Source organism: Bos taurus, chromosome 4 (assembly GCF_002263795.3).
Source record: "Bos taurus isolate L1 Dominette 01449 registration number 42190680 breed Hereford chromosome 4, ARS-UCD2.0, whole genome shotgun sequence".
In the NCBI taxonomy this organism is placed as follows: domain Eukaryota; kingdom Metazoa; phylum Chordata; class Mammalia; order Artiodactyla; family Bovidae; genus Bos; species Bos taurus.
Genome location: NC_037331.1, coordinates 97915287 through 97943205, shown reverse-complemented (window position 1 = coordinate 97943205; position 27919 = coordinate 97915287). Strand labels below are relative to the sequence as shown.

Below are 27919 nucleotides of genomic sequence, written 5' to 3'. Positions count from 1 at the left end.
CCAGTATAATCTCATTATCTACTAAAAGACAGAGCATGTTATACAGACAAATGAATACACAGGGAACAAATATTTTTAAAATTAAGGCTTTATGTTGCTCGGACCTATAAAATGGTAAGTGTGTTTTGCAGAATGACAGTAGGGGCTCAGTAAACATTTGTTTGCTATCTGGTCACAAGTTGTGAAGTTTGACTGTTCTCTGAGTCTGCAAAGTTGTATCTCCCATTTGCCTACAAAAAAGTGTGTGATGATGGCATGTAAGAACGTTTTTAAGGCTCTGAATTATTCAATTGGTTCTGACTTTTTAAAAAAATTGAGATATAATTGACATATAGATGATTTTTAACGCAGTGTTTTCTAAGGTCTCTTAAGAGGCTCCATATAGCAGAGGGCTATTGAAATAAATACATTATCAAGTTCCTTGAGATTGATACTGATTTAGTTACTTGAATGCTCCTTCTAGAAGTCACAGGGATGGGTATTTTTATAAAAAAATCTTTTAAGGTCTGCCTTCAACTTCTTTAAAACCATTCCTGAGTATACATTTTTTCGTCTCAGATGAACTTGTTATTTGCAAGGAAACTGAACATCCGTCTAAATACTGTACATCATATGGATTGTCTTTCCCCAGCAAGCTGATACAGTGAATCTCTCAAGTTATTATACAGTAATAACATTTGTTGACTTTCTTTTCATTTCAGTACTTGCTAAGTATTTCAAAGACAATAGAACACTAAATTATTGGGATTTCCCACTAGTCCAGATGTAGAATTTCAGAAATTATTTATATGTATATAAATTTTTATTTTTTGCAAAAGAAAATTAATGTTCATGTACTAACCATGTTTCAGCATTACTTTGTTAGACTTCACTCAGTTATGCTGTATAATTCAAGTGAAAGTTTTAGTGGCTCAGTCATGTCTGACTCTTTGTGACCCCATGGACAGACACCTCTGTCCATGGCATTCTCCAGGCAAGAGTACTGGAGTGGGTAGCCTTTCCTTTCTCCAGAGGATCTTTCCTGACCCAGGGATTGAATCCGAGTCTCTCACATTGCAGGTAGATTCTTTATTGTCTGAGCCACCAGGGAAGCCCGTATAATTCAAGCCTTCCACACAATTTAACAATATAAAAAGACTGATCCTTCAAGGATTACTATGTCCTTATTCTCTTTGATCTTTGAATATTTTATTTCCTCCCACATATTTGCTGTGCAAGCCTCATTATATAAAACTAAACATAAGAATGTATTTCAAGGAAGGAAAGTTACAGTTCTGTTGCCCTACACATGAGCTAATTTCGTTTTACCAGTTTCCATCCTGACACTGTTTACATATATTGTCACACAGTCATAATCCTTGTGTAAATATAATTTTACACTTTCTTTTTCACTTTTGTTCTGCGTTTTTTATGTGACTATATATAATCTATGTGATTTTTTTTTTTTTTTTAAATCAAGTGTATAATGTCACATCTAGTTAAAGTACCTTTGCTTACATAGTCCTTGCTCTTATCACTGGGTGTTGTGACTGATTTAGTTTTTCCTTTATTGTAAACACCACCACAATGTATGTTGAATTTGTTTTTCTTTTGAATTAACTAGGACTAATTCCTGAGAATAAGAATCAATGCCTTTAGGACCACTTAATACCTATTGTGAAATTGATTTTGAAAACACCAATTTATACTACACCCACTGAATGGCTGCTAGTTCTGCCACCACCTTGCCAGATCAGGATATTATTATAAGTGTTTAATTGCTAAGTTAATAGATATAGAATGGTATGGCCTTGTAATAATTTAGAATTCTTTGATTACTGGTAGGATTGAACATATTTCCAAATGGCATTTATTTAGGGCTTGTCTCTCAAGACAAGTATCTTAAGACAAGTATACTTAAGACTGTATCAGTTTGAACTTCTCTGTGTTGCACAGTCTTTCTCTGTAAAGTGGGGTCCTAGTCAGGTGAAAGGTAAAAAGTTTAAAGTTAAAATACAATTTGTTTTAAGAAACCAGTGTAATGACTCTTGAGGACAATGTAGCCTGGAATCAAGGCAAGTAAAGTATATGACCCAAGTCTATTTGCAAGAGAAATAAGGTTGCTATCTCTACTATGTTCATCTGTGTTACTGTGTTCAAAGGGATGAAAACATAAGCTATCCAAAGTGATACGACTGTCTCTCAATCTCTGCAGAACTGTATCAGGTTCCAGTCGTTGGTGTGACAGTGCCCATCATGTGGTTCTACCTCCTCATGAACGTCATCACTCAGTATCCTTTGCACTCCTCTGCCATGTGGTCTTTGCTGTGCTCTTTTGCCACAGAAATGTTTTTCCTTCTAACGGTGCAGTGACATGAATTTCGCTTTTGCCCTGATCTTTTCTGCAGTAAATAGGAGACAGGCCCATCCAGTGAACTCCTTTGTTGCAGGGAGAGAGGGGCAAAGAGATGCTGGCGGTGTGGAAGGTCAGTAAGTCATAAGACACCAGGAAGGAAAACCTCTGGGTGGGGGGATAGAAGTCAATGGGTAACTAAGAATTAGTATGTGACAGAAATCCTCTATGATTTCTACATGGAGTTTTCCAGTATCCTAGGATATTTCACAAGCTGCCACAAAATTCTGCAAGAGATTTCAAATTAAATAAGGCCTAATTTTTAAAATGGCTCTTTTGAACCACCTTGAAAGTTGCTCAGTCATGTCCAACTCTTTGTGACCCTGTGGACTAGACAGTCCATGGAATTCTCCAGGCCAAAATACTGGAATGGGTAGCCTTTCCCTTCTCCAGGGGATCTTCCCAACTCAGGGATCAAACGCAGGTCTCCCACATTGCAGGCGGATTCTTTACCAGCTGAGCCACAAAGAAAGCCCTCTGAACCACCTTACGCCCATTAGAAAAACCCTTGAGCCTTTGAAACAGTGGAACAGATTGTAGTTGATCTCATTCCTCTGAAGTCACCTCATATGCTTGCCCTACAGAGTTCCTTTTTGGAGATGTCATCAGCTTTACTGACAGTGTTACCTTCTGTCATTACTTGGGAGGTGACCTTCACTGTAAACTATAGGAAGAATCCAAAAAAAATCCGAAACGACTATCATAGGAAGTTTTCAGGCAGCTTCAGGTTAGGATCCATAAATGGTGTGGCAGGACAGTAATTCTGCAGGGTATTCTATCAAGGAGGAGCCTCAGGGCAGCCGTGGCCGATACCCTGTTTTCTGGTTCCTGGAATATGAACATTGAAGCTACAGACCTTGCCAGAAGGTTCTCCTGCTAATCTCTGGGTTGTTTACAGAAAACTGCCTTAACCCCGCTCCTCCAGGTACGTGTGCATCCGGGGCGTCTTCATTCTCACCACAGAATGCGCCTCCCTCACCGTCACCCTCGTCGTGACGCTGCGCAAGTTCGTCAGCCTCATCTTTTCCATCTTGTACTTCCAGAACCCTTTCACCCTGTGGCACTGGCTGGGCACCTTATTTGTCTTCATTGGGACTCTCATGTACACAGAGGTGTGGAACAACCTGGGGGCCACCAAAGGCCAGCCTCAGAAGGAGGAGAAGAAGAACTGAGGCCGGCCTGCAGTAGAGAGACCAGAGGCTAATGGGCTGGGGCCTGGCCACCAATTCACCTTGGTTAATGCTGAATTACCAGCCGTGTACCAGGGAATCCTCAGAGGGAGGGACTTCTCAGATTTCTCATGGCTCTGCAGACCCACATTTGTGGACCCTGAGGAGAAGCCCCTCTACCCTGAAGTAGAGAAGAGAACAGTTCTCCACTATCGGGTAGCCCTGTTCATTTGTTATCTGTTTTGTTTACCAAACACTGTATTTAGCACTGTACTGGCTTACTGAATTCTGAGTCCCCAGAGCTATTAGTTTTATATCTATGGTCTCAGACAAGATTCTCCCTGTTCTGATGATTCTCTTCTGTAACAGCCATCCTCCTCCTGGGGCCTCGTCCCCTTACTCCATCACCCTGCCACCCTCGGCTGCACTTTTCAGTCTGACGCTCCAGGCACCCTCACCAGGAACAACTGAATGGCCGCGAGAACGGAGGTTCTGGAGATGGTGGGGCTGGGTTTTCTCCCCAAGGTTGGGAAAGAAGCGGGTGTCGCTGTGTGCCCTGGGGACACTGGGGCAAGACTGGTGGGGATCCTCTCCCACATTTTTCCTTTTTTCCCCCTCTATGCAACAGTTATGTGCTTTCATACCTTTTGCTTTCTGTACTTAGAACAAACTGCAGCAGTTCTCTGGCACAGTGTTAAAGAGAAGTTGTGTATGAATTGGGAAGGAGAGACTTTTACTCTGTCTTCTCTCAGTTGTCTGAGTCATTTAGCCTCAAGGTTAGATGGTGATGCCAGGAGGACACAGGAGAAACTGGCCAAGAGGGCACTCGGAGAGCCTCGGGCTCTCCCGCCTCTACACCCAGCCAGGCATTCAGGGCAGGTTCCACATGGAAGAGAGGTTAAGTCTTTGAAATGCTGCTTAATCAGGTTCATCTCTGCCTGGCAACTCTTTTCAGAGTTATGACCAGTCAGGCTAATGGGTAAACCAATATATTCAGTACGTGTGGGTGTGGTGTATCAGGCCAAACTACAACTGAAATAGGTTTTTCTTTTTTTAAACAAGGCGTCTTAATGTTCTTGCCCGGTTTGGGGGTGAGTGTGTTTTTTTATATGTAGAAACCTGCCCCCCCCCCCCCGCCCTTTTGCTAATTGTTTCAAAGGTCTGGTTTCCTCCCATGGGATAATCTTGAGAAAGAACAACAGCGTTAGGGTGGTGTGTGTAGGGGGTGGGTATGCTCTTGTGTAGTTTGTGATCACTGGTGAGAGGAGAACATGAAAATCAGTGTTCTATTTCCTCATCCTTCAACAGCCCTGACCTGCATCGCCTCACCACGGATGTGCTTTGGGGGGGGGTCCATCAGACTTACCAGCCTGTCTCTTTTTGCACATAGAGGCCTCTCCTTCTGTGCTGGGCACAGATTGTGTTCTTAAATAGAGAAGTGGCTATCCAGGTCTCCTGGGCTCACCCAGGGTATGATGTGTTTATTCCACTATCAGGAGCTGTTCTCTGATGGGACCTAAGATGAGTGTCCTAGAAACCCTGGGTCACTTTGGGGGAAGTCAGTTAAGCTGCCTCGGGTTTTTTGTTACATACGGTATGGATACTGTTTCTCCATCTAAGTCCCAGGGTTTTCAGATTGATTTGTTGTTCTGGACATTGACATCTGTGCTGTGCCAGTGAGAGTCTATACTGAAAGATGCTGAATTAAGTGTGAATTTGTTCATGGCCTCAAAAGGTATTTAATTTCTTTGAACTGTGTAGAGTTTCTCAGACTGGTGGTGCTATAAATACCATGTATTAAATAGCCTCTTAAGAACAAAAGCTACTTTTCTTACTGTATAATAAAAGAACCTGTCCCCAGGGGCTGTTTGATTGCTACATGTCTGGAGTCTTGACAGGATAACTATAGAGCTTTATATGAAATAGTATAACTTTTTTTTTTTTATGTGGATGGGAAATATTACAATTTTTAGTAACTGAAACAGTGTTAATGTACACAGACAGCATTTAACTGGGTTCCTGAGGTTTTAGGTTTTGGCTTATGGAGCGTGTGTTTCTCAGTCTAAACACTTCTGCTGGTCTTATTCATAGGAGGAGCTTAGGGCACTCACTCAATGAAATGAGTGCATGTAAGAACATAATGCCCTGGGAATTGGTTTTTCTTTCCAGTAGTTGCATATAAGGAAATAAATCTAATAGATCCTAGTTCATGGGAAATAGATGGGGAAACAGTGGAAACAGTGTCAGACTTTATTTTTCTGGGCTCCAAAATCACTGCAGATGGTGACTGCAGCCATGAAATTAAAAGACGCTTACTCTTTGGAAGGAAAGGTATGACCAACCTAGATAGCATATTGAAAAGCAGAGACATTACTTTGCCAACAAAGGTCCGTCTAGTCAAGGCTATGGTTTTTCCTGTGGTCATGTATGGATGTGAGAGTTGGATTGTGAAGAAAGCTGAGCGCCCAAGAATTGATGCTTTTGAACTGTGATGTTGGAGAAGACTCTTTAGAGTCCCTTGGACTGTAAGGAGATCCAACCAGTCCATTTTGAAGGAGATCAGCCCTGGGACTTCTTTGGAAGGAATGATGCTAAAGCTGAAATTCCAGTACTTTGGCCACCTCATGCGAAGAGTGGACTCATTGGAAAAGACTCTGATACTGGGAGGGATTGGGGGCAGGAGGAGAAGGGGACGACAGAGGATGAGATGGCTGGATGGCATTGCTGACTTGATGGACGTGAGTCAGGGTGAACTCTGGGAGTTGGTGATGGACAGGGAGGCCTGGCGTGCTGTGATTCATGGGGTCGCAAAGAGTCGTTCGCGATTGAACTGAACTGAAAAACAGTTTATTCCCCTCCTTGGTTAACTGTTTTTTCAATCCTGGTTGAACTTGATTTCAATCCCTGTTAAAAGGGCAAATAAACCATTTTATAGAGGATCTGGCTCATCTGTAACTGGAGAAGAAATGTCTGTTAAATGCCTCTCCTCTTTCTGTGGATCAAGACCATGTAATTTTGTGCCCCAGAGAGAGAGGGTATGGTTTGTTTACAAAAGAGATTGATGTTTAAGGCATCCAGAACTCTACCCTTAGAGCAAAGATCAAATGGCAAATGACTAGCTAGAAAACACAAGTTTTGTGTGTGTGAATGTACCTGTGAACTCACTTCATAGCTTGACCAGGGTCATAAATGAGGCAAAAGGAGAAAATTGGTGATATTTGAGTTATTGCATTTAATGTCTGCATATCCTTTACCACAGTTCCATTGTTGTATTATAAATGCTTTTTTATTTTGTTAGGAATTTATTTTTGATCTTTTACTTTCTTTTTCATCCAGCTGAAACCATTAATCCATTTAATAAGTTTCTGTCAAGTTCTGAAGTATTTGGACACAGTCTAGATAGTATTTGCCTTCTTTCTGCATAGTTACCCAAAATGAATACAGTACCTGAAATTTGGTCATTGCATCCTGTGAAGAAAAACACAGAAGCTGAGTTGATCTCTGCCAAGCTCACCAAACTCCTTCCATTCTTCTGGGAAGATTACCTGGTGTTTTGTAAGGATGATAATAGCTTGTGTCATTCCCTGAGCACCTTTCCTCCCTTCTGCATATTTTTTTTTTCACATCCTAACCCCTACCTCCAATTTCTTCAGCAGCCTCTGGTTACTCGCGTAGTTTTCTACTGAGCGACACGTATAATGTTGTATCTATTTATGCCTCTATTCTTTGGGGCCTCTAGGTGTCTTTTGTGGATTTTTATAGGATATACATATCTGTGTAGCATGTATTTGTTATACATGGTTTTAAGCACTGATACTAGGGGTGTGTATATATACAGATGCAAATATTGGGCAGAGCGAATGTATGTGTAGACGGGTAAGAACAAGAAGGGTCAAAGTACAAATGTTTATATACTGTTACAGCTCAAAGTGGGGTGGAGAATCCTGTCAGTCCTACCACATTCTTGTCTGTATTTGGGAAGCAGTAGTTTTCATCTTTTGCTCTTTTTACCCTACCTCTAGCTGACTTCCGTTGCAGTGCCAAATGTCTATGGTGAGGGGAGGTGGGCCGCATTAGGTCAGGAGTAATTATAAACCAGTGAATTAGTTCTGGGCTGGGGGACACACTTACTGGTGGGCTAGCACACAAGCCAATGTAGCAAAGACCTGAGCATCTCCACAAATGCACGGTGAAAGGCACCCTAACATGGAGATGGGAAATCAAGACCCTACATTTGCTGTGGTCTGTTTCTCTTTGGCTAGAACTATGAGCATTTTGGTCTCAATAGTTTTATCCTGAAAAATGTTCATGGAAGTTACCTATGAGAGTTCAGTCTTAGGGTGGAAGAACTGTCAATATAGATAAAATCCATTTTTATTAGATGTGTGACCTTTGGAAATGAATATAAACAGTAAAATTAATAATAAGCATTAGCATCCATGTGGTGTGTAGCAGGCTGGGCTGGGAGACACTATAGCTGTGTGTGCTCTCTGGCGCCTTCCTTACAGTGGGCACTGCAGAGGAGGGAGGGACCAGGATCTGACTTGCATCCCATGAATGCATAAATCCTCGCCAAGATCTCTTATTCCCTCGAGTTTCTGAGAAAGCTTCTAATGGTTCTTGATACCCCTTCCCACCCTTCATCAGTAGGTCAGCAAGAAAGCAAATAAGACAACATTCCTGAGATTCTAAGGAAGGGAGGGTGCACGCCAGGAGTTGTGCAGATGCTGCTTTCTGCTGTCCAGGTGCCAGTGGGAGGAGGGCAGAGCATTACATATTTAGCACCTTGCATCATTTGATGCTCAGCGCAAGCAGAGGCCCTCAGGGTACCATTAAAGATGCTTAAAAGTTTCTGAAGTAGGCTGCTTGGGGTGTCCCCAACATCTCCAAAGCTGGTATAGTGGGTTTGCATTGGCTGATGCCTTAAGCTCATTGTCTTTTGTCTCCTCAGAATCACGTGGAGATTTACCTACTTAAGTCACTCAGCGTTCTACCAAACGCCCTCAATTTCAATCAAGTAAGGCAAGCTGCAAGGGTACCAGAGATAGGTGGGTTGGGGGGAGGAAAGCTTGGTCTCCATTTGTAAGACTCATACTTTTTAAAGTAAACGTTGTAATGGTTCTTTGGCACATTGAATTACTTATAGCTTTTGAGATGTAAAGAAGACTCCCGTGAACCAGGAGAAGCAGTAATTATTCCCCGACGTGATAAAAGTGTTCTTTGTGTGTCACTTGCAATCACAAGTCATTTCTGTGCTAGTTGCTTTCATTCCAGAGAATGGCATCATCCTCCCCAAAAAGAGGATGATTTTTAAAGTAGGATTTTCTAACAGATTATGTGGCATGGGGCTGGGGAAGGATGATGGGGATTTGATTTATCCAGCCTCTGAGCTCTTCATTCATATTGTGATTTAAGAACAAAGATGGCGACGGAGGGTGGGGGGTGGTGGCTAGACAGTAGTAGAGTATGTAGAACAGCTAAGACATTAGTGAGTATCCAGATTTTGAGCTGTGTAAATATCAAATGTCAGCTTCCAGCCTTCTGAGTTATTTGAGCAGAGAGTTACGGAGAAAAGGGAGATTTTGTGAATAAAATGTTTTTGCCAAACAAACTGAATGAGTCTTTTTACCATGATTTCTTATAAAGAGCAAATTTCTGCCTTCTGAAACAACTCATCAGACACCTGGTTTTTAATCTTGAATTGTACAATCATTGTTTCTTAATAAAAGTGATAAATATCTTGCAGGTGTTTCCAATCACCATTACCTTTCAAGTGCTTGGGTGCCGTTTCAAAAGCTCCGCAGTGTTTGCCTTGTACAGTGGTGGGACATTTTACCACAGTCGTAAGCAACCTGTCTTCTGCTGCCTGGCAGCTGGGTCAATCACAAACCACTTCCCCGGCTACAGGTCAGTTTCCACTTCAGAAATTTAAAGAGTCTTGGCTTACTTTGGGAGGTTTTAGAGGTTCGTGGCAGTAAGTTTCTGTAGCAAATCTCTCAAAACCTCTTTGCCTTAATAGAAACACATTGATTTTTGTAACATTGCAATGGCCAGCTCTCTTCCTCTTCCATCTGTTACTTTTAAATGAATCTTAATGTGGAAGCAGCTTTCAAAGCAGTTTACTATACTCAGTCTTTTTTTTTCTTTTTTATTGCAGTATAGTTGATTTACAATAATACTGGTTTCAGTGTACAACCTGGTGACTCAAGTTTTATAGATTATACTCCATTTATAGTTATTATAAAATACTGGCTATATTCCCTGTGCTGTAAGCAATATCCTTGTAGCTTATTTATTTTACACATAGAATTCTGTATCTCTTCATCCCCTACCTCTATCACGCCCCTCCCTGCTTCCCTCTCCCCACTGGAAACCACTAGTTCTCTATATCTGTGAGTCTGTTACTTTTTCGTTATATTCACTAGTTTTATTTTTTAGATAATATATAAAAATAGTAACATACAGTATTTGTCTTTCTCTGACTTTAAATTTCACTAAGCAAATTTAACCCTCCGAGTCCATCCATGTTGTTGCAAATAGCAAAATTTTGTTCTTTGCTTTGGCTGACTACTGTTCTGTTGTATTTATACATATCTTTATTCATCAGTTGATGGACATTTAGGTTGCTTCAAAGTCTTGGCTATTGTAAATAATGCTGCTGTGAACATTGAGGTATGTGTATATTAATGTTTTCGTTTTCTTTGGATATATATACCCAGGAGTGAAATTACTGGATCATATGGTAGTTCTGTCAATATCTTTAGTTTTTTGAGGAAAGAACCTCTATACTGTTTTCCACAGTGGCTGCAACAATTTACATTGTATGTACTTCGGTAGTTCTTTTTTAGTGTTTTATGTTTGAATTCCTCTGTGCATGTACTACAGATTTTTGGTTTGTGGTTACCATAAGGTATCTGAATCTATATATGTGCACGTGTACACACACATATATGTATACACACATACATATGATTAAATTTCTGACTCCTTAAACATTTTAATAACACTGCATTTTACTCTCTTCCCCTCATAATTAGTTTTTTACATTATATTTTATATCTGTTTTGCATATCCCTTAATTCCTTATTATGGATATATTTTACTACTTTTGTCTTTTAACTTTCCTACTAGCTTCATATATGGTTGACTTTCTACCTTTACTGTATTTTTTTTTGCCTTTACCAATGAGCTTTTCCCTTTTATGTTGCCTTTGCTTAGAGAAGTCCCTTCAACATGTCTATTAAACAGCTGATTTGGTGGTGCCGGACTCCTAGTTTTTTGCTTATCTGTAAAACTTTTGACCTTTGCATCAAATCTGAATGAGAGCTTTGTCAAGAGTATTCTTGGTTGTAGGTTATTATTCCCTTTCGTCTCTTTAGATATATCATACCACTCCCTTCTGGCCTACAGAGTTTGTGCTGAAAAGTCAGCTGATCGCCTTATGGGAATTCCCTTGTAGGTAACCTGTGGCTTTTCCCTTACCACTCTTTAATATTCTCTTTAATTTTTTGCCATTTTACTTATAGTGTGTCTTGATGTGGTCCTCTTGGAGTTGATCTGGTTTGCAACTCTCCATGCTCCTTGGACCTGGATATCTGTTTTGTAGGTTAGGAGTATTTTTAGCTATTATTGCTTTGAATATGTTCTCTGCCTATTCTCTCTCTCTTCTTCTGAGAGCTCTATAATGCAAATATTAGTATGCTTGATGTTTTCCCAGAGGTCTCTTAAACAGTCGTTTCTTCTTATTCTTTTTGCTGTTCACCTCCAGTTATTTCCACTACTCTGTCTTGCAGCTCACTGATTCATTCCTCTGTATCATTTAGTCCTCTGTTTATTCTTTCTGTATTCCTAGTGTATTTTTCATTTCACTTATTCTTCATCTAGTTTGTTTTGTATATTTTCTAACTCTGTTAACAACTCAAAACTTTTCACTCATTTTTCTCAAGATCTTTATCTTTGACTCCTAAACTCTTTTTCAGGTACATTGCTTACCTCTAATTCACTTCTTCTGGGTTTTTTCTATCTTATTCCTTTATTTGGAACATGTTCTTCTGTCACCTCATTTTGCCTGACTTGCCGTTTTTATTTTACTGTATGTGGCAGGCTGGTTATGTTTCCCAACCTTGGAGAAGTGGCCTTTCATAGGAGACTTCTTATGAGTCTGCGCAGCACAGTGCTCTTTGGTCACCAGAGCTTTATGCTGTAGTGATGCCCCATCTGAGGGGTGTATGGATCCTTCTTGTATAGTGAGCTGACTACTGTGAGAAGTCTGGTAGGCATGGCTTGATCCCACTCTGGTTTCCAGGCCCTTCCTCATGTGGTGGAGGCTTCTAGCCACTGGCTGGCAGGGCCAGGTCATGATGCACCTGCCTGTGAGATCCCTGACAAAGTGAAAGTCACTCAGTTGTGTCTGACTCTTTGTGACCCCATGGACTATACAGTCCATGGAGTTCTCCAGGCGAGAATACTGGAGTGGGTAGCCTTTCCATTCTCCAGAAGATCTTCCCAACCCAGGGATTGAACTGGGGTCTCCCGCATTGTGGGAAGTTTCTTTACCAGCTGAGCCACAAGGGAAACCCCAAGAATACTGGAGTGGGTAGCCTATCCCTTCTCCAGCAGATCTTCACAACCCAGGAATCGAAGCGGGGTCTTCTACATTGCAGTGGATTCTTTACCAACTGAGCTATCAGGGAAGCCCTGAAACCCCTGAGAGCCCCAGGGCTAATGCTGGTATTCTGGTGAGTGGATTTGGGTTCCAGGAGGAGATCTTAGGACTGGTGCCCACCCACTGGTGTGAAGTCATGTCCTGGGGCTAGTTCCAGCCTACTGATGAACAAAGCTAGGTCCTGAAGTCTGGCTACAGGGTTTTGGGTGTCCTAGAGCTTGACCTGCTGGTAGGTGGGGCCATGGCCTAGCAGGTCTCAGAACTTTTGCCCCGTTAGTAGATGAAGCTGGTCCTGACAGTAGAGGAGGTTTGCTGGTGGGTGAGGCCAAGGCCAGAGCTCAGGCAGTTCTGAATCTAGCACCTGAGCCCTTGTGTGTGGCAGCGGGTCCTGGGCCTTCTAGTGGGCAGGGCTGTGTCCCTGCCCAGGTAGTTGCTGGCCTGAAGTATCCCAGATCTTGTGCCTACAGGTTGGTAGGTGGCACTGAGGTTAGATCCTGAGGCTCATAAGCTAGAGGGAGGATTCCAAAATGGTGGCTGCCAGCGCCAGTGTCCACATGGTAGAAAGAACTCACCAAAATGACTGCCACCAGTCTCTGTCCCCAAGGTGAACTCCAGTCGCCTCCTGCTTCTCTAAGAGACTTCCAAGATCAGCAGCTACGTCTGCCCCTTTCAAATTACTGCTGCTGCTCTGGGTCAGTTCAGTTCAGTTGCTCAGCATGTCCAAATCTTTGTGACCTCATGGACTGCAGCACGCCAAGCCTCCCTGTCCATCATCAGCTCCTGCAGTTTACTCAAACTCATGTCCATTGACTCGGTGATGCCATCCAGCCATCTCATCCTCTGTCATCCCCTTCTCCTCCCGCCTTCAATCTTTCTCAGCATCAGGGTCTTTTCAAATGAGTCAGCTCTTCGCATCAGGTGGCCAAAGTATTGGAGTTTCAGCTTCAGCATCAGTCCCTCCAATGAACACTCATGACTGGTCTTTAGGATGGACTGGTTGAATCTCTTTGCAGTCCAAGGGACTCTCAAAAGAGTCTTCTCCAACATCACAGTTCAAAAGTATCAATTCTTCGGTGCTCAGCTTTCTTTATAGTCCAACTCTCACATCCATACATGACTACTGGAAAAACCATAGCTTTGACTAGACCTTTAATATGCTGTCTAGGTTGGTCATAACTTTCCTTCCAAGGAGTAAGCGTCTTTTAATATCGTGGCTGCAGTCACCATCTGCAGTGATTTTGGAGCCCCCCAAAAATAAAGTCAGCCACTGTTCCCCATCTATTTGCCATGAAGTGATGGGACTGGATGCCATGATCTTAGTTTCCTGAATGTTGAGCTTTAAGCCAACTTTTTAACTCTCCTCTTTCACTTTCATCAAGAGGCTCTTTAGTTCTTCGCTTTCTGCCTTAAGGGTGGTGGTATCTGCATATCTGAAGTTGATATTTCTCCCGGCAATCTTGATTCCAGCTTGTGCTTCATCCAGCCCAGTGTTTCTCATGACGTACTCTGCATATAAGTTAAATAAACAGGGTGACAATATACAGCCTTGACATACTCCTTTTCCTATTTGGAACCAGTTTGTTGTTCCATGCCCAGTTCTAACTCTTGCTTCCTGACCTGCATACAGATTTCTCAGGAGGCAGGTAAGGTGGTCTGGTATTCCCATCTCTTTCAGAATTTTCCACGGTTTGTGGTGATCCACACAGGTTTTGGCATAATCAATAAAGCAGAAATAGATGTATTTCTGGAACTCTCTCGCTTTTTTGATGATCCAGCAGATGTTGGCAATTTGATCTCTGGTTCCTCTGCCCTTTCTAAAATCAGCTTGAACATCAGGAAGTTCATGGTTCACATATTGCTGAAGCCTGGCTTGGAGAATTTTGACCATTACTAGCGTGTGAGATGAGTGCAATTGTGCAGTAGTTTGAGCATTCTTTGGCATTGCCTTTCTTTGGGATTGAAATGAAAACTGACCTTTTCCAGTCCTGTGGCCACTGCTGATTTTTCCAAATTTGCTTCATATTGAGTGCAGCACATTCACAGCATCATCTTTTAGGATTTGAAATAGCTCAACTGGAATTCCATCACCTCCACTAGCTTTCTTTGTGATGCTTCCTAAGGCCCACTTGACTCACATTCCAGGATGTCTGACTCTAGGTGAGTGATCACACCATTATGATTATCTGGGTCATGAAGATCTTTTTAGTATAGATTTTCTGTGTATTCCTGTCACCTCTTCTTAATATCTTCTGCTTCTGTTAGGTCCATACCATTTCTTTCCTTTATGGAACCCATCTTTGCCTGACATGTTCCCTTCGTATCTCTAATTTTCTTGAAAATATCTCTAGTCTTTCCCATTCTATTGTTTTCCTCTATTTCTTTGCACTGATCACTGAGGAAAGCTTTCCTATCTCTCCTTGCTATTCTTTGGAACTCTGCATTCAGATGCTTATATCTTTCCTTTTCTCCTTTGCTTTTCACTTCTCTTCTTTTCACAGCTATTTGTAAGGCCTCCTCAGACAGCCATTTTCCTTTTTTGTTTTTCTTTTTCTTGGGGATGGTCTTGATCCCTGTCTCCTGTACAATGTCACGAACCTCTGTCCATAGTTCATTAGGCAGTGTATCAGATCTAGTCCCTTAAATCTGTTTCTCACTTCCAGTGTATATTCATAAGGGATTTGATCTAGGTCATACCTGAATGGTCTAGTGGTTTTCCCTACTTTCTTCAATTTAAGTCTGAAGTTTGCAATAAGAAGTTCATGATCAGAGCCACAGTCAGCTCCCAGTCTTGTTTTTGCTGACTGTATAGAGCTTCTCCATCTTTGTCTGCAAAGAATATAATCAATCTGATTTTGGTGTTGGCCATCTGGTGATGTCCATGTGTAGAGTCTTCTCTTATGTTGTTGGAAGAGGGTGTGTGCTATGACCAGCACATTCTCTTGGCAAAACTTTGTTAACCTTTGCCCTGCTTCATTTTGTACTCTACGGCCAAATTTGCCTATTACTCCAAGTGTTTCTTGACTTCCTACTTTTGCATTCCAGTCCCCTATAATGAAAAAGACATCTTTTTTGGGTGTTAGTTCTAAAAGGTCTTGTAGTTCCTCATAGAACCATTCAACTTCAGCTTCTTCAGCATTACTGCTTGGAGCATAGACTTGGATTACCATGATATTGAATGGTTTGCCTTGGAAATGAACAGAGATCATTCTGGCATTTTTTTTGAGATTGCATCCAAGTACTGCATTTTGGACTCTTTTGTTGACTATGATGGCTACTCCTTTTCTTCTAAGGGATTCTTGCCCACAGTAGTAGATATAATGGTCATCTGAGCTAAATTCACCCATTCCAGTCCATTTTAGTTCGCTGATTCCTAAAATGTCAACGTTCACTCTCACCATTTCCTGTTTGACCACTTCTGTTTGCCTTGATTCATGGACCTGACATTCCAGGTTCCTATGCAGTATTGCTCTTTATAGCATCGGACCTTGCTTCTATCACCAGTCACATCCACAACTGGGTGTTGTTTTGCTTTGGCCCATCTCTTCATTCCTTCTGGAGTTATTTCTCCACTGATCTCCAGTAGCATATTGAGCACCTACTGACCTAGGGAGTTCATCTTTCAGTGTCCTATCTTTTTGCCTTTCCATACTGTTCATGGGATTCTCAAGGCAAGAATACTGAAGTGGTTTACCATGCCCTTCTCCAGTGGACCACGTTTTGTCAGAACCCTCCACCATGACCCGTCCGTCTTGGGTGGCCCTACATGGCATGGCTTAGTTTCATTGAGTTAGACAAGGCTGTGGTCCATGTGATTAGATTGGTTAGTTTTCTGTGATTGTGGTTTCAGTCTGTCTGCCCTCTGATGCCCTCTCTCAGTGCCTACCTTAGCATGTGAGATTTTTGTGTGCCCTTTCAAAGTGAAGTGTCTATTTCCCACAAGCCATTGGGTCTCCTGAAAGTAAGCCCCAGTGGCCTTCAGAGCTAAATGTGCTGGGGTCTCATCTTCCCAGGGCAGGACCCCCAGAGTGTGGAGCCCTATATGGGAATTACATCCCTTGCTCCTTGGGGAGAACCTTTGCGATTCTAATTATTCTCCCACTTGTGGACTCCCTACTCAGGGGTATGGGTCTTGACTTTACGATAACTCCACTCCTCCTACATATCTCAGTGTTATTCCTTCTTTATTTCTTTAATTGTGGAAGATCTTTTTTGGTAGGTTCCAATCTTTAACACTGATAGTTGTTCTGTAAATTGTTTTAATTTTTAGTGCAACCATAAGAGGAGGTGAGCTCAGGGTCTTTCTACTCTGCCATGTTGAGCCTTTTCCCTAGTCTATTTTTAATTATGTTATTCAGTGGCCCTTAGGTACACAACACTAAAGGAAAAGAACAGGTTAACACTAAATATAGCATAATTAAAGTTTCTCTCTAAGAATCACAGCACAGATAGGGGAGAGAAAATGGTGTAATAGAATGATGTATGCTCACCTCCTCTCATGAAAACACCAAAAACAGAACTAACTGCTGGAAAACTATCAACAGCTACAAAAAAAAACACTGAAACCTACCAAAAACAATACCCTGCGTCCACAAACAGAGAGGAAGCCTCAGTGAGACAATAGGAGGGACACAATCACAATAAAATCAATTTATTGCAGTCGCAATAATATCACCCATAGCTGCTAGGTGGTCTACCCACAGACTGAAAAAATAATTATATTGCAGAGGTTCTACCATAGGAGTGAAAGTTCTAAACCCCACATCAGGGTCACCAGCCTGGGGGTCTGGCATGGGGAGGAGCCATCAGAGCATCTGGCTTTGAAGGCCAGTGGAGTTTCACTGCAGGAATTCCACAAGATGAAGGGAAATAAACTCGATTCTTGGAGGGTGTACCTTAGGACCCAGGGGAAAAACAATGACCTCGTAGGATCCTGGGTCAGACCTACATGCTGGTATTGAAGAGTGTCCTGCAAGGAGCAGCTGAGGCTAACTGCAGACACAAGGACATTGGTGGTGGTAGTTGTGTAAAGTGTTCACTGGTTAAGTCTGCCTGCAAAGTACTATTTTCTCACCAGGACCTGGCCCAACCCAACAGCCTATAGTTCTAATGCTGGGATGCCTCAGGCCACAAAACCAACAGCAGTCTATCTGCCTGGAGCCTAAGCAGCCTGCTAAACAGATCCCTTGACATGGCCCTGCCCAGCAGAGGGACAAGACCCACCAGAGGAAAGGAAACCACCTACCAGGACGTCTGCACAAGCCTCTTGGCCCAGCCTCATCAACCAGGGGACACACAGCACAAGCAAGAAGGACTACAGCCCTGCAGAACAGAAATTGCAATCACAGAAAATCAGACAAAATGAGATGGCAGAGGAACTTTTCCCAGACAAATAAACAAGTAACACTGACAAAGAACAACTAAGTGAAGTGGAGGCAGGCATTCTACCCCAAAAAAGAATTCAGAGTAATGATACTAAAGATGAGCCAAACCTTGGAAAAAGAATGGAGGTACACACTAAGAAGACACAAGAAATGTTTAACACAGAGCTAGAAGATCTAAAGAACAAACAAGCAGATGAATAGTACAATACCTGAGATGAAAAGTTAACTAGAAGGAATCAAGAGCAGAATACATGAGGCAGAAGAATGAATAAGTGAGCTGCAAGACACAATGGGGGGGATTGCTGTCACAGAGCAGAATCAAGAAAAAAGAATGAAAGAAATGAGGACAGTCTAACAGACCTCTGGGACTACATTAAACACACCAACATTTGCATTATAGGGGTCCCAGGAGGAGGAGAGAGAGAGAGAAAGGACCTGAGAAAATATTTGAAGAGATAACAGCTGAAAACGTCCCTAATATGGGAAAGGAAAAGAAGCAAGTCCAGGAAGCAAGAAGAATCCCAGGCAAAATGAACCCAAGAAGGAACATGCCATAGTGATCAAATTGACCAAAATTAAAGATAAATTTATATATATGACAAATATATATAAAGCAACAGGGGAAAAGCAGCATACAAGGGAAATCCCATATGTTATCAGCTATTATTTTAGCAGAAACTCTGCAGGCTGGAAGGGAGTGGCATGATATATTTAAAGTGATGAAAGGGAAGAACCTCTAACCAAGAATACTCTACCCAGAAAGGCTCTCATTCAGATTCAACAGAGAAATCAAAAACTTCACAGCCAAGCAAAAGCTAAGAGAATTCACCACCACCAGACCAGCTTTCCACAAATGCTAAAGGAACTTCTGATGGAAAAGAAAAGGTCACAAACAAACAAGAAAATTACGAATGGAAAACTTCACTGTTAAATGCAAACATACAGTAAAGGTAGGAAATAATCCACATACCAATATGATATTAAAACTAGCAATTGTAAGAAGAGGATAGTGCAGGATATTGGAAATGCATTTGAAATGAAAAAAGTAAGACAAAATATTCTTGTTTTTATAGACTGCTGTATCAAAACCTCATGGTAACCACAAACTGAAAATCTGCGATAGACACACAAAAAAGGAATCCAAACACAACAATAAAGTTAGTCATCAAATCACAAGAGAACAGAGAGGAAGGGGGAGAAAAAAAGACCTAACAAAACAAATCCAAAACAATTAACAAAATGGCAGAAAGAACACATGTATTTCCAAGTGGTGCTGGTAGTAAAGAATCTGGCTGCCAATGCCAGAGATGTAAGAGATGCAGGTTCAATCCCTGGGTTGGGAAGATCACCTGGAGAAGGAAATGGCAACTCACTCCAGTATTCTTGCTTGGAAAATCCCATGGACAGAGGAGCCTGGCAGGCTACAGTACATAGGGTCACAAAGAGTTGGACACCACCAAAGTGACTTGGCACGCATTGATAATTACCTTGAACACAAGCAGATTAAATGTTCCAACCAAAAGACAGACTGGCTGAATGGATACAGAAGCAAGATCTGTCAATATATGCTGTCTATAAGCTACTTATTTCAGATCTGGGGCCATGTACAGACTGAAAGTGTGGGGATGGCAAAAGGTATTCCATGCAAATGGAAATCAAAAGAGAGCTGGAGTAGCAATACTCATATCAGACAAAACAGACTAAAGAATGTTACAAGAGGCAATGAAGGGTACTAAGTAATGATCAAGCGCTTGATCCAAGAAGAAAATATAACAATTATAAATATTTATGCACCCAACGTAGGAGCACCTCAATATACTAACAAATACTAACAACCATAAAAGAGGAAATCAAGAGTAACACAATAATGGAGACTTTAACACCCCAATTAAACCAATTGACAGATAAGGCAGAAAATAAATAAGAAAACACAGGCCTTCAATGACCTTAATTGATATTTATAGAGCATTCCATTCAAAAGCAGCAGAATACACATTCTGTTCAAATTCACATGGAACATTCTGCAGGATTGGTCACATGCTGTGCCACAAAGCCAGCCTGAGTAAATTTAAGAAAATTGAAATCCTACCAAGCATTTTTTCTAACAACAATTCTGAGATTAGAAATCAATTATAAGAAAAAAAAAAAAAAACACTGCAAAAAACAAATACACGTAGGCTAAAGAATGTGCTGCTACTAAATAACCAATGGATCACTGAAGAAATCAGAGGAAATAAAAAAATACATAGATACAAATGAAAATGAAAGCATGATAATCCAAAACCTATGAGATTCAGCAAAGCAGTTCTAAGAGGGAAGTTTACAGCAAAGAGTCTAACCTCAGGAAACAAGAAAAGTCTGAAATAAAACACCTAACCTTACACTTAAAGCAACTACAGTAAGAAGAACAAACAAAACCTAAAGTTAGTAGGAGTAAAGAAATTATAAACATCAGGACAGAAATACAGACAGACAAAACAATAGAAAAAAAATCAATGAAACTAAAATCTGGTTCTTTGAAAAGATAAACAAAATTGATAAACCTTTAGCTAGACTCATCAAGAAAAAAAAAAGAGGGCTCAAATCAATAAGATTAGAAATGAAAAAGAGTAAGTTTTAGTGGACATCGCAGACATACAAAGGATCATAAGCGACTACTACAAAAAACTAACAACTATATGCCAATAAAATGGACAACCTAGAAGAAATGGACAAATCCTTAGAAAGGTATGATCTCTCAAGACTGAATTAGGAAGAAATAGAAAAAAATATGAATAGACTAATTAAGTACTGAAGTTGAAACTGTCATTTAAAACTCCCAAGCGGGACAAGGAGCTGGTGGTACAAACGGAGAGAGTAGCACTGACATTTATACACTACCATCTGTAAAGCAGATGGCTGGTGGCAAACTGCTGCATAGCACAGGGAGCTGTGCTTGGTGCCCCGCGATGACCCAGAGGGGCGGGATTGGGAGGGGGCGCTCAAGAGGGAGGGCATATATATACATGTATATACTGACAGCTGATTCACACTGTTGTATAGCAGAAACTAATACAACATTGTAAAGCAATTATACTTCAATTAAAAATAAATTTAAAAAATGAAAAAATAACAACAAAAAAAACCCCCCAAGATATGAAAGTCCAGGACCAGATGCTACACAAGCAAATTCTAGCAAATATTTAGAGAAGAGTTAACACCTATCCTTCTGAAACTTTTCCAAAGACTTGCAGAGGAAGGAATACTCCCAAACTCATTCTGTGAGGCCACCATCATCCTGATAGCAAAACTAGAGAAAAATACAACAGAAAAAGAAAGTTACAGTCAAAATCACTGATGAACTTAGAGGCAAAAATCCTCAACACAATACTAGCAATCCAAATCCAACATTATATCAAAAGGATCATACACCATGATCAAGAGGGATTTATCCCAGGGATGAAGATCTTTTCAATACCCGCAAATCAATCAGAATGATACACCACATCAACAAATTCAGGGGGAAAAAATCACGTGATCATCTCAATACATGCAGAAAAAGCTAGTGACAGAATTCAGTTTTTGACAGAATGGACCCATTTATGATAGTCTCTGGAAAATGTGCATAGAAGGAACCTACCTCAATATCATAAAGGCCATATAAATGACAAACCTATAGATAACATCATATTCAGTGGTGAAAAGTAGAAAGCATTTCCTCTAAGATCAGAAATAAGACAAGGATGTCCATTCTCACCACTTTTATTCAAAATAGTTTTGGAAGTCATCGCCACGGCAGTCAGGAAAGAAAAATATAAGAAACCCAAATGGGAAAAAGTAGAAGTAAAACTGCCACTGTTGGCAAATGACATGATACTATACATCCGATCAGATCAGTCGCTCAGTCGTGTCCAACTCTTTGCGACTCCATGAATCGCAGCACGCCAGGCCTCCCTGTCCATCACCAACTCCCGGAGTTCACTCAGACTCACGTCCATCGAGTCAGCGATGCCATCCAGCCATCTCATCCTCTGTCGTCCCCTTCTCCTCCTGCCCCCAATCCCTCCCAGCATCAGAGTCTTTTCCAATGACTCAACTCGTCACATGAGGTGGCCAAAGTACTGGAGTTTTCAGCTTTAGCATCATTTCTTCCAAAGAAATCCCAGGGCTGATCTCCTTCAGAATGGACTGGTTGGATCTCCTTGCAGTCCAAGGGACTCTCAAGAGTCTTCTCCAACACCACAGTTCAAAAGCATCAATTCTTCGGCGCTCAGCCTTCTTCACAGTCCAACTCTCACATCCATACATGACCACAGGAAAAACCATAGCCTTGACTAGACGGACCTTTATTGGCAAAGTAATGTCTCTGCTTTTGAATATGCTATCTAGGTTGGTCATAACTTTCCTTCCAAGGAGTAAGCGTCTTTTAATTTCATGGCCGCAGTCACCATCTGTAGTGATTTTGGAGCCCAGAAAAATAAAGTCTGACACTGTTTCCACTGTTTCCCCATCTATTTCCCATACATGGAAAAGCCCAAAACCCTACCAGAACTACTAGAGCTCATCAGTGAATTCAGTAGTGAATTCAGTAGAATTGCAGGATACAAAGTTAATACACAGAAATCTGTTGCATTTCTATACACCAGCAATGAAAGATCAGAAAGAGAAAGATACAATCCCATTTACCATTGCATCACAAAGAATAAAATACCTAGGAGTAAGCCTACCAAAGGAAACAAAACACCTGTACTCTGTATAAGACATTGATGAAAGAAATAGAAGACAACACAGACAAATGGAAAGATGTACCATGTTCTTGGAAGAATCAAGATTGTCAAGATGCTTATACTATTCAAGGCTATTAATTTAACACAAAGGAGGCAAGAATAGACAATGGAGAAAAGACAGTCAATAAGTGATGCTGGGAAAACTGGACAGCCACATGTAGCAGAATGAAATTAGAACATTCTTTAACACCACGCACAGAAATAAACTGGATTTTTAAAAATGGAGTAAAAGACCTACAAAAATGGATTAAAGACCTATGTAAGACCAAATACTATAAAAACTCTTTGAGAGGAAAAAGGCAGAATACTATTTGACATAAATTACAGCAATATCTTTCAAACTGTCTCCCAGACTAATGGAAATAAAAATAAACAAATGGGACCTAATTAAACTCAAAAGCTTTTGCACAGCAAAGGTAACCATAAACAAAGCTTTTAAAAAGACAGCCCATGGAATGAGAAAATATTTGCAAACAGTGTGATTGACAAGGGACTAATCTCCAAAATTTACAAACAGCTAATGCAGCTTAAGATCAAAGAAACAAACAATCCAATAAAAAAATAGGCACATGATCTAAATAGACATTTCTCCACAGAAGATATACTGATGGCCAATAGGCTCATGAAAAGATGCTCAACATCGCTAATTATTAGAGCAATGCAAATCAAAACTACAATGAGATATCACCTCACATCAGTCAGAATGGCCATCATCAAAATGCCTAGAAACAATAAGTGCTGGACAGGGTGTGGAGAAAAGGAAACCCTCTTGCACTGTTGGTGGGAATGTGAACTGGTACAGCCACTATAGAGAACAGTATGGAGGTTCCCTTAAAAACTAAAAATAGAGCTACCGTAGGATCCAGCAATCTCACCCATGGGCTTATTCCCAGAGAAAGTCACAGTTCCAAAGCATACATGCTCTCCAGTATTCATTGTAGCATTATTCACAACAGCCAAGCATTGGAAGCAACCTGAATGTCCACTGACAGATGAATGGATATAGAGGACGTGGTACAAATATACAATGGAGTCCTACTCAGCCATTAAAAAGAATAATGCCATTGGCAGCAGCATGAATGGACCTGCAGATTATCATACTAAGTGAAGTCAGAGAAAAGAAAAATATGTAATATTGCTTATATGTAGAATCTAAAAAAAGATACAAATGAACTTATTTATAGAAAGATGGTAACAATAACCCTGTATACGAGACAGCAAGAGAGACACTGATGTATAGAACAGTCTTATGGACTCTGTGGGAGAGGGAGAGGGTGGGAAGATTTGGGAGAATGGCATTGAAACATGTATACTATCATGTATGAAACGAGTCACCAGTTCAGGTTCGATGCACGATACTGGATGCTTGGGGCTGGTGCACTGGGACGACCCAGAGGGATGGTATGGGGAGGGAGGAGGGAGGAGGGATCAGGATAGGGAACACATGTATACCTGTGGCGGATTCATTTCGATATTTGGCAAAACCAATACAATATTGCAAAGTTTAAAAATAAAATTAAGAAAAGAAAAAAAAATTCATCAAGCTGTACACTTGTGGCATGTACACATACCTTCATGCACATGTCATATATTAATAAAAAGTTTATGAAAAATAAAGAAAAAAAACAGACTCACCAACTTAGAAAATTTATGTTTACCAAAGGGGAAAGGAGGGAGGAGGAGTAAATTAGGAATTTGGGATTAACAGATACACACTGCTATGTATAAAATAGATAACCAACAAGGATCTACTGTATAGCACAGGGAACTCTACCCAATATTCTGTAATCACCTAATGGAAAGAATTTGAAAAGTGTGTGTGTGTGTGTGTGTATGTATCTGAATCACTTTGCTGTGCCTGTCAAACTACCAAAACATTGTAAATCAACTATACTCCAATATAAAATAAAGAATTTTTAAAACCACACAATTAAGAAAAAAGTCACACAATTTAAAAAAAAACGTGTTGCAGGCAGATTCTTTACCAGCTGAGCCACGAGGGAAGCCCAAATCATGAACTCCCCAGCAAAATGTATAACCTCCGTGGAGCAGTCTTCTATAGGGTATGCTGTGATTCCAGTGCCAGCAGCAAAACACAGGTACAGACGCTGCAGCAACTTCTCAGCCTTCAATATTCCTCATGGATAAGGGCTCGAGCACTTATGTGGATGTCAGAAAAGAGTCAGTTTCTTTGTCCTCGTCTTACATTCGGCATTCAATCACCTATCATAAATAACACAGATGAATGAATGGAGTGTGTATTAATGTCAGAACTTTTCTTTAAAAGAAAAAAAAAAAGCACATCTGGCTATGGAAGTATTTAATAGTCAAAGATTTTCAGTGATGTTCTTTATCTGCAAATTAACTTAATAAAATCATCCCATCATTAAAATTAAGTTATGTTCATGTTTGATTGTCTCTTAATCAGCACTTCAAGAACTTAGCATCTGGCTTCATTATTGCATGTGACTCCGTGGTGCACAGATGCCTTCTGTAGCTGAGGGAGCATATGTTGATAATTATTGGAGGTTTATTATTTCCTGTAATAGCTTCGAATGATGTTTACTGCATGAACACCCTCCTTTCATGAAGGCCACACATCTGTATCAATTTCCCAGAAATCTCCAACACTGTTACAGTGATGGGTTTCATTCCAACAATTACATGCCATGAAATAGTAGCAGTAGCAAATGTGTATTTACCATGTGTGAGGCACCTTGCTCTGCTTACATTAACTGATGTAATCCTCATGACAAATCACTAAACTTAGAAAATTACCCTAGTTTCTTAGGCACAGAGGAGCTAAATTGCCTCAGACACTCATATGTGAGATTGGAGTCGAGATTTGAACCCATGAAGACCGAGGCCAGCACCTACACACTCATCATCACCATACTATGCCACCTCTTGAGTCACAGGAAGAGGCTGCCAGAGCTTCCTCTACCCTGTGCCTCCCTGTTTGGTGTTGATCTCTATGTCAACAACTAGTCGTGATCTGTTTTCTCACCGTTATGTTATCATATGTCTTTGAATTCAGCTTATTAATCTACTTTTCCTCCAAGAGTTTATGATCCATGGTACAAACAAGAGGAACATAGAAGAGGGGGGTCAGGATGGCAGAGGAGGAAGATGTGGGGCTCACCTCCTGCCACAAACACATTAAAAAATATTACATCTACACGTGGGAAATCTCTTACAGAAAGCCAACCGGAAACTGGCAGATATCTCCTATACAACCAGGGCTGCAAGATTCTCATGGAATTGGCAAGGACAGGCAGAAAACAGCAGGTGGGGACCTGTACTCCTGGGGGGAGACTAAGAGGAAAAGGGAGATCATAGGGAGTAGACAGGCCAAGCCACAGACTAGGCACCGCAGTTCCGGGGTCCGCAGGATCAGAATATTATATACAAATATACACTATATACATTCACACTACATACAAAAGTAAACTAAAGGTGGTTTAAAGACCTAAACCTAAGACCTGGAGCCATAAAAGTCCTGGAAGAGAATGTAGGCAGAACAATTGACATAAATCAGCAGTATTTTCTTGGATGAGACTCCAAAGCAAAATAAATAAAAGCAAAACAAATGAGACCTTATTAAATTTTAAATGTTTTGCACAGTCAAGGAAACAGTCAACAGAATGAAAAGACAACCTGTGAAATGGGATAAAATATTTCCAAATGCAACCAACAAGGGGTTAATACCCCCAAATATACAAACTATAGTAACTTATACACAGTGTTCCAGAGAAACCCTACAGATGGCTAAGAGGCATTTGAAAAGATGCTCAACATAGCTAATTATTAGAAAAATGCAAAAACACCACAATGAGGTATCACCTCACCCCTGTCAGAATGATTATCACAGGAAAGTCTACAAATTATAAATGTTGGAGAGGATGTGGAGAAAAGGGCACCCTTGTAAACTTGGTAGGAATATAAATTTGGTGTAGCCACTAGGAAAAACAGTATGGAAGTTCTTTAAAAAACGGAAAATAGAACTATCAAATGATCCAGTAATTCCACTCCAAGGTATACATCTGGAAAATATGAAAGCACTAATTTAAAAAATATACATGCACCTAAATGTTCATAGCAGCACTTATAATAGCCAAGACATGCAAGCAACCCAAAGTGAAAAAATGAGTGTAGTCACTCAGTCATGTCTGACTCTTTGTGACCCCATGGACCATAACCTGCCAGGCTTCTCTGTCCAGGGAATTCTTCAGGCAAGAATACTGGAGTGGGTTGGCAGTCCTCTCTCCAGGGGACCTTCCTGACCCAGGAATCGAACCTGGGTCTTGCACACTGCAGGCAGATTCTTTACTGTCTGAGCCACCATGGAAGCAACCCAAATGCCCATCAACAGACAACTGGATTAAGAACATGTGATACACATGCAGAAACACACACAGAAACATGACTCAGCTATAAAAAAGAATGAAATTCTGCCATTTGCAGCAATGTGGATGAAGCTACAGAACATTATCCTTATTGAAATAAGACAAATACTATATGGTATCACTTATGTGGAATATAAAAAAGAATACAAATGGATGTACATACAAAATAGAAATAGATTTACAGATAGAGAAAACAAACTTGTGGATACCAAAGGGGAGAGGGAAGTTGAGATGGACAAATTATGGGTATGTGATTAACAGATACAAAGAAGTATATATAAAATAGATAAGCTACAAGGATATATCCTATAGTACAGGAATTATACCCATTACCTTGTACTAACTATAATGGAATTTAATCTGCAAAAATACTGAATCATTAAGCTATACACCTGAAACTAACACAATATTATATCAACTATTTAGTCCAATTAAGAAGCCTCTGGGCTTTTTGCCATAAAAGTGCTGTTTTGTATACCTAAAGTTGATTTTTTGAATCTTAAAAAATAAAGAAGAAAATAAATACCAGTAAATATAGGACTCTGAAACAGTTCTGCTTCTTAAATGTCACATCACAACATTCTCATTATTCCTGATGTATGACTTTTGGGTTAATCAACATTATCAAATGTGCAGCATGGAAACATAGGTAATTAAATCACAAAACCTTTATCAGTGATTTGCCTAAGTAGCTGTAATTCACAGAATGTTTAATGTAAGCATTAATCGTTCTTTTAGTTTCTCCAAGTCCTGTCTCAGAAAGCATTTAAATTATGTTATCTCATCTACCTAGATCAGTGCCAGCCCTAAATTATACTTTGATAATAAACCTTCAACCATTATACAAGGATCATTACTAGAGTTTTCATTTTCAGCAATTCAGTATCTTTGGCACAAATGGATTTTAATGCATTATACATTATCCACTGGATTGTCTAATATCCCCTTTTCAAACAAGAATAAACGTTCTAGTATTGCTCAGATTTTAGCTCTGGAAAACATTTCTCTGCAGATGTGTTTGCATATGTAATTTTGTCAGAAAATAAAAACTTAACTATCATCCATTTTATACACATTTCATCAGAATGAGGTTTAACTACAAGTAATAGAGACCCCAACTATAGTAACTTAACCTAATGG

At 40.5% G+C, this 27919-nt stretch overlaps 2 protein-coding genes across 3 annotated transcripts in view; one reads left to right on the top strand and one right to left on the bottom strand.

Moving 5' to 3' along the window:
- SLC35B4 (solute carrier family 35 member B4) overlaps positions 1–3564 on the top strand; it is a 35281-nt gene extending 31717 nt beyond the window's left edge. The window contains exons 9-10 of the mRNA NM_001192941.1: positions 2195–2270; positions 3318–3564. Of these exons, the coding sequence (NP_001179870.1) occupies positions 2195–2270; positions 3318–3564 (323 nt within the window). The remainder of the gene's footprint in view (positions 1–2194; positions 2271–3317) is intronic.
- Positions 3565–21332: 17768 nt separating this feature from the next.
- LRGUK (leucine rich repeats and guanylate kinase domain containing) overlaps positions 21333–27919 on the bottom strand; it is a 132222-nt gene continuing 125635 nt past the window's right edge. For both annotated transcript variants that reach the window (XR_009494153.1, XR_009494154.1), the window contains one exon: positions 21333–24596. The gene's annotated coding sequence lies outside the window, so the exon portion shown is untranslated. The remainder of the gene's footprint in view (positions 24597–27919) is intronic.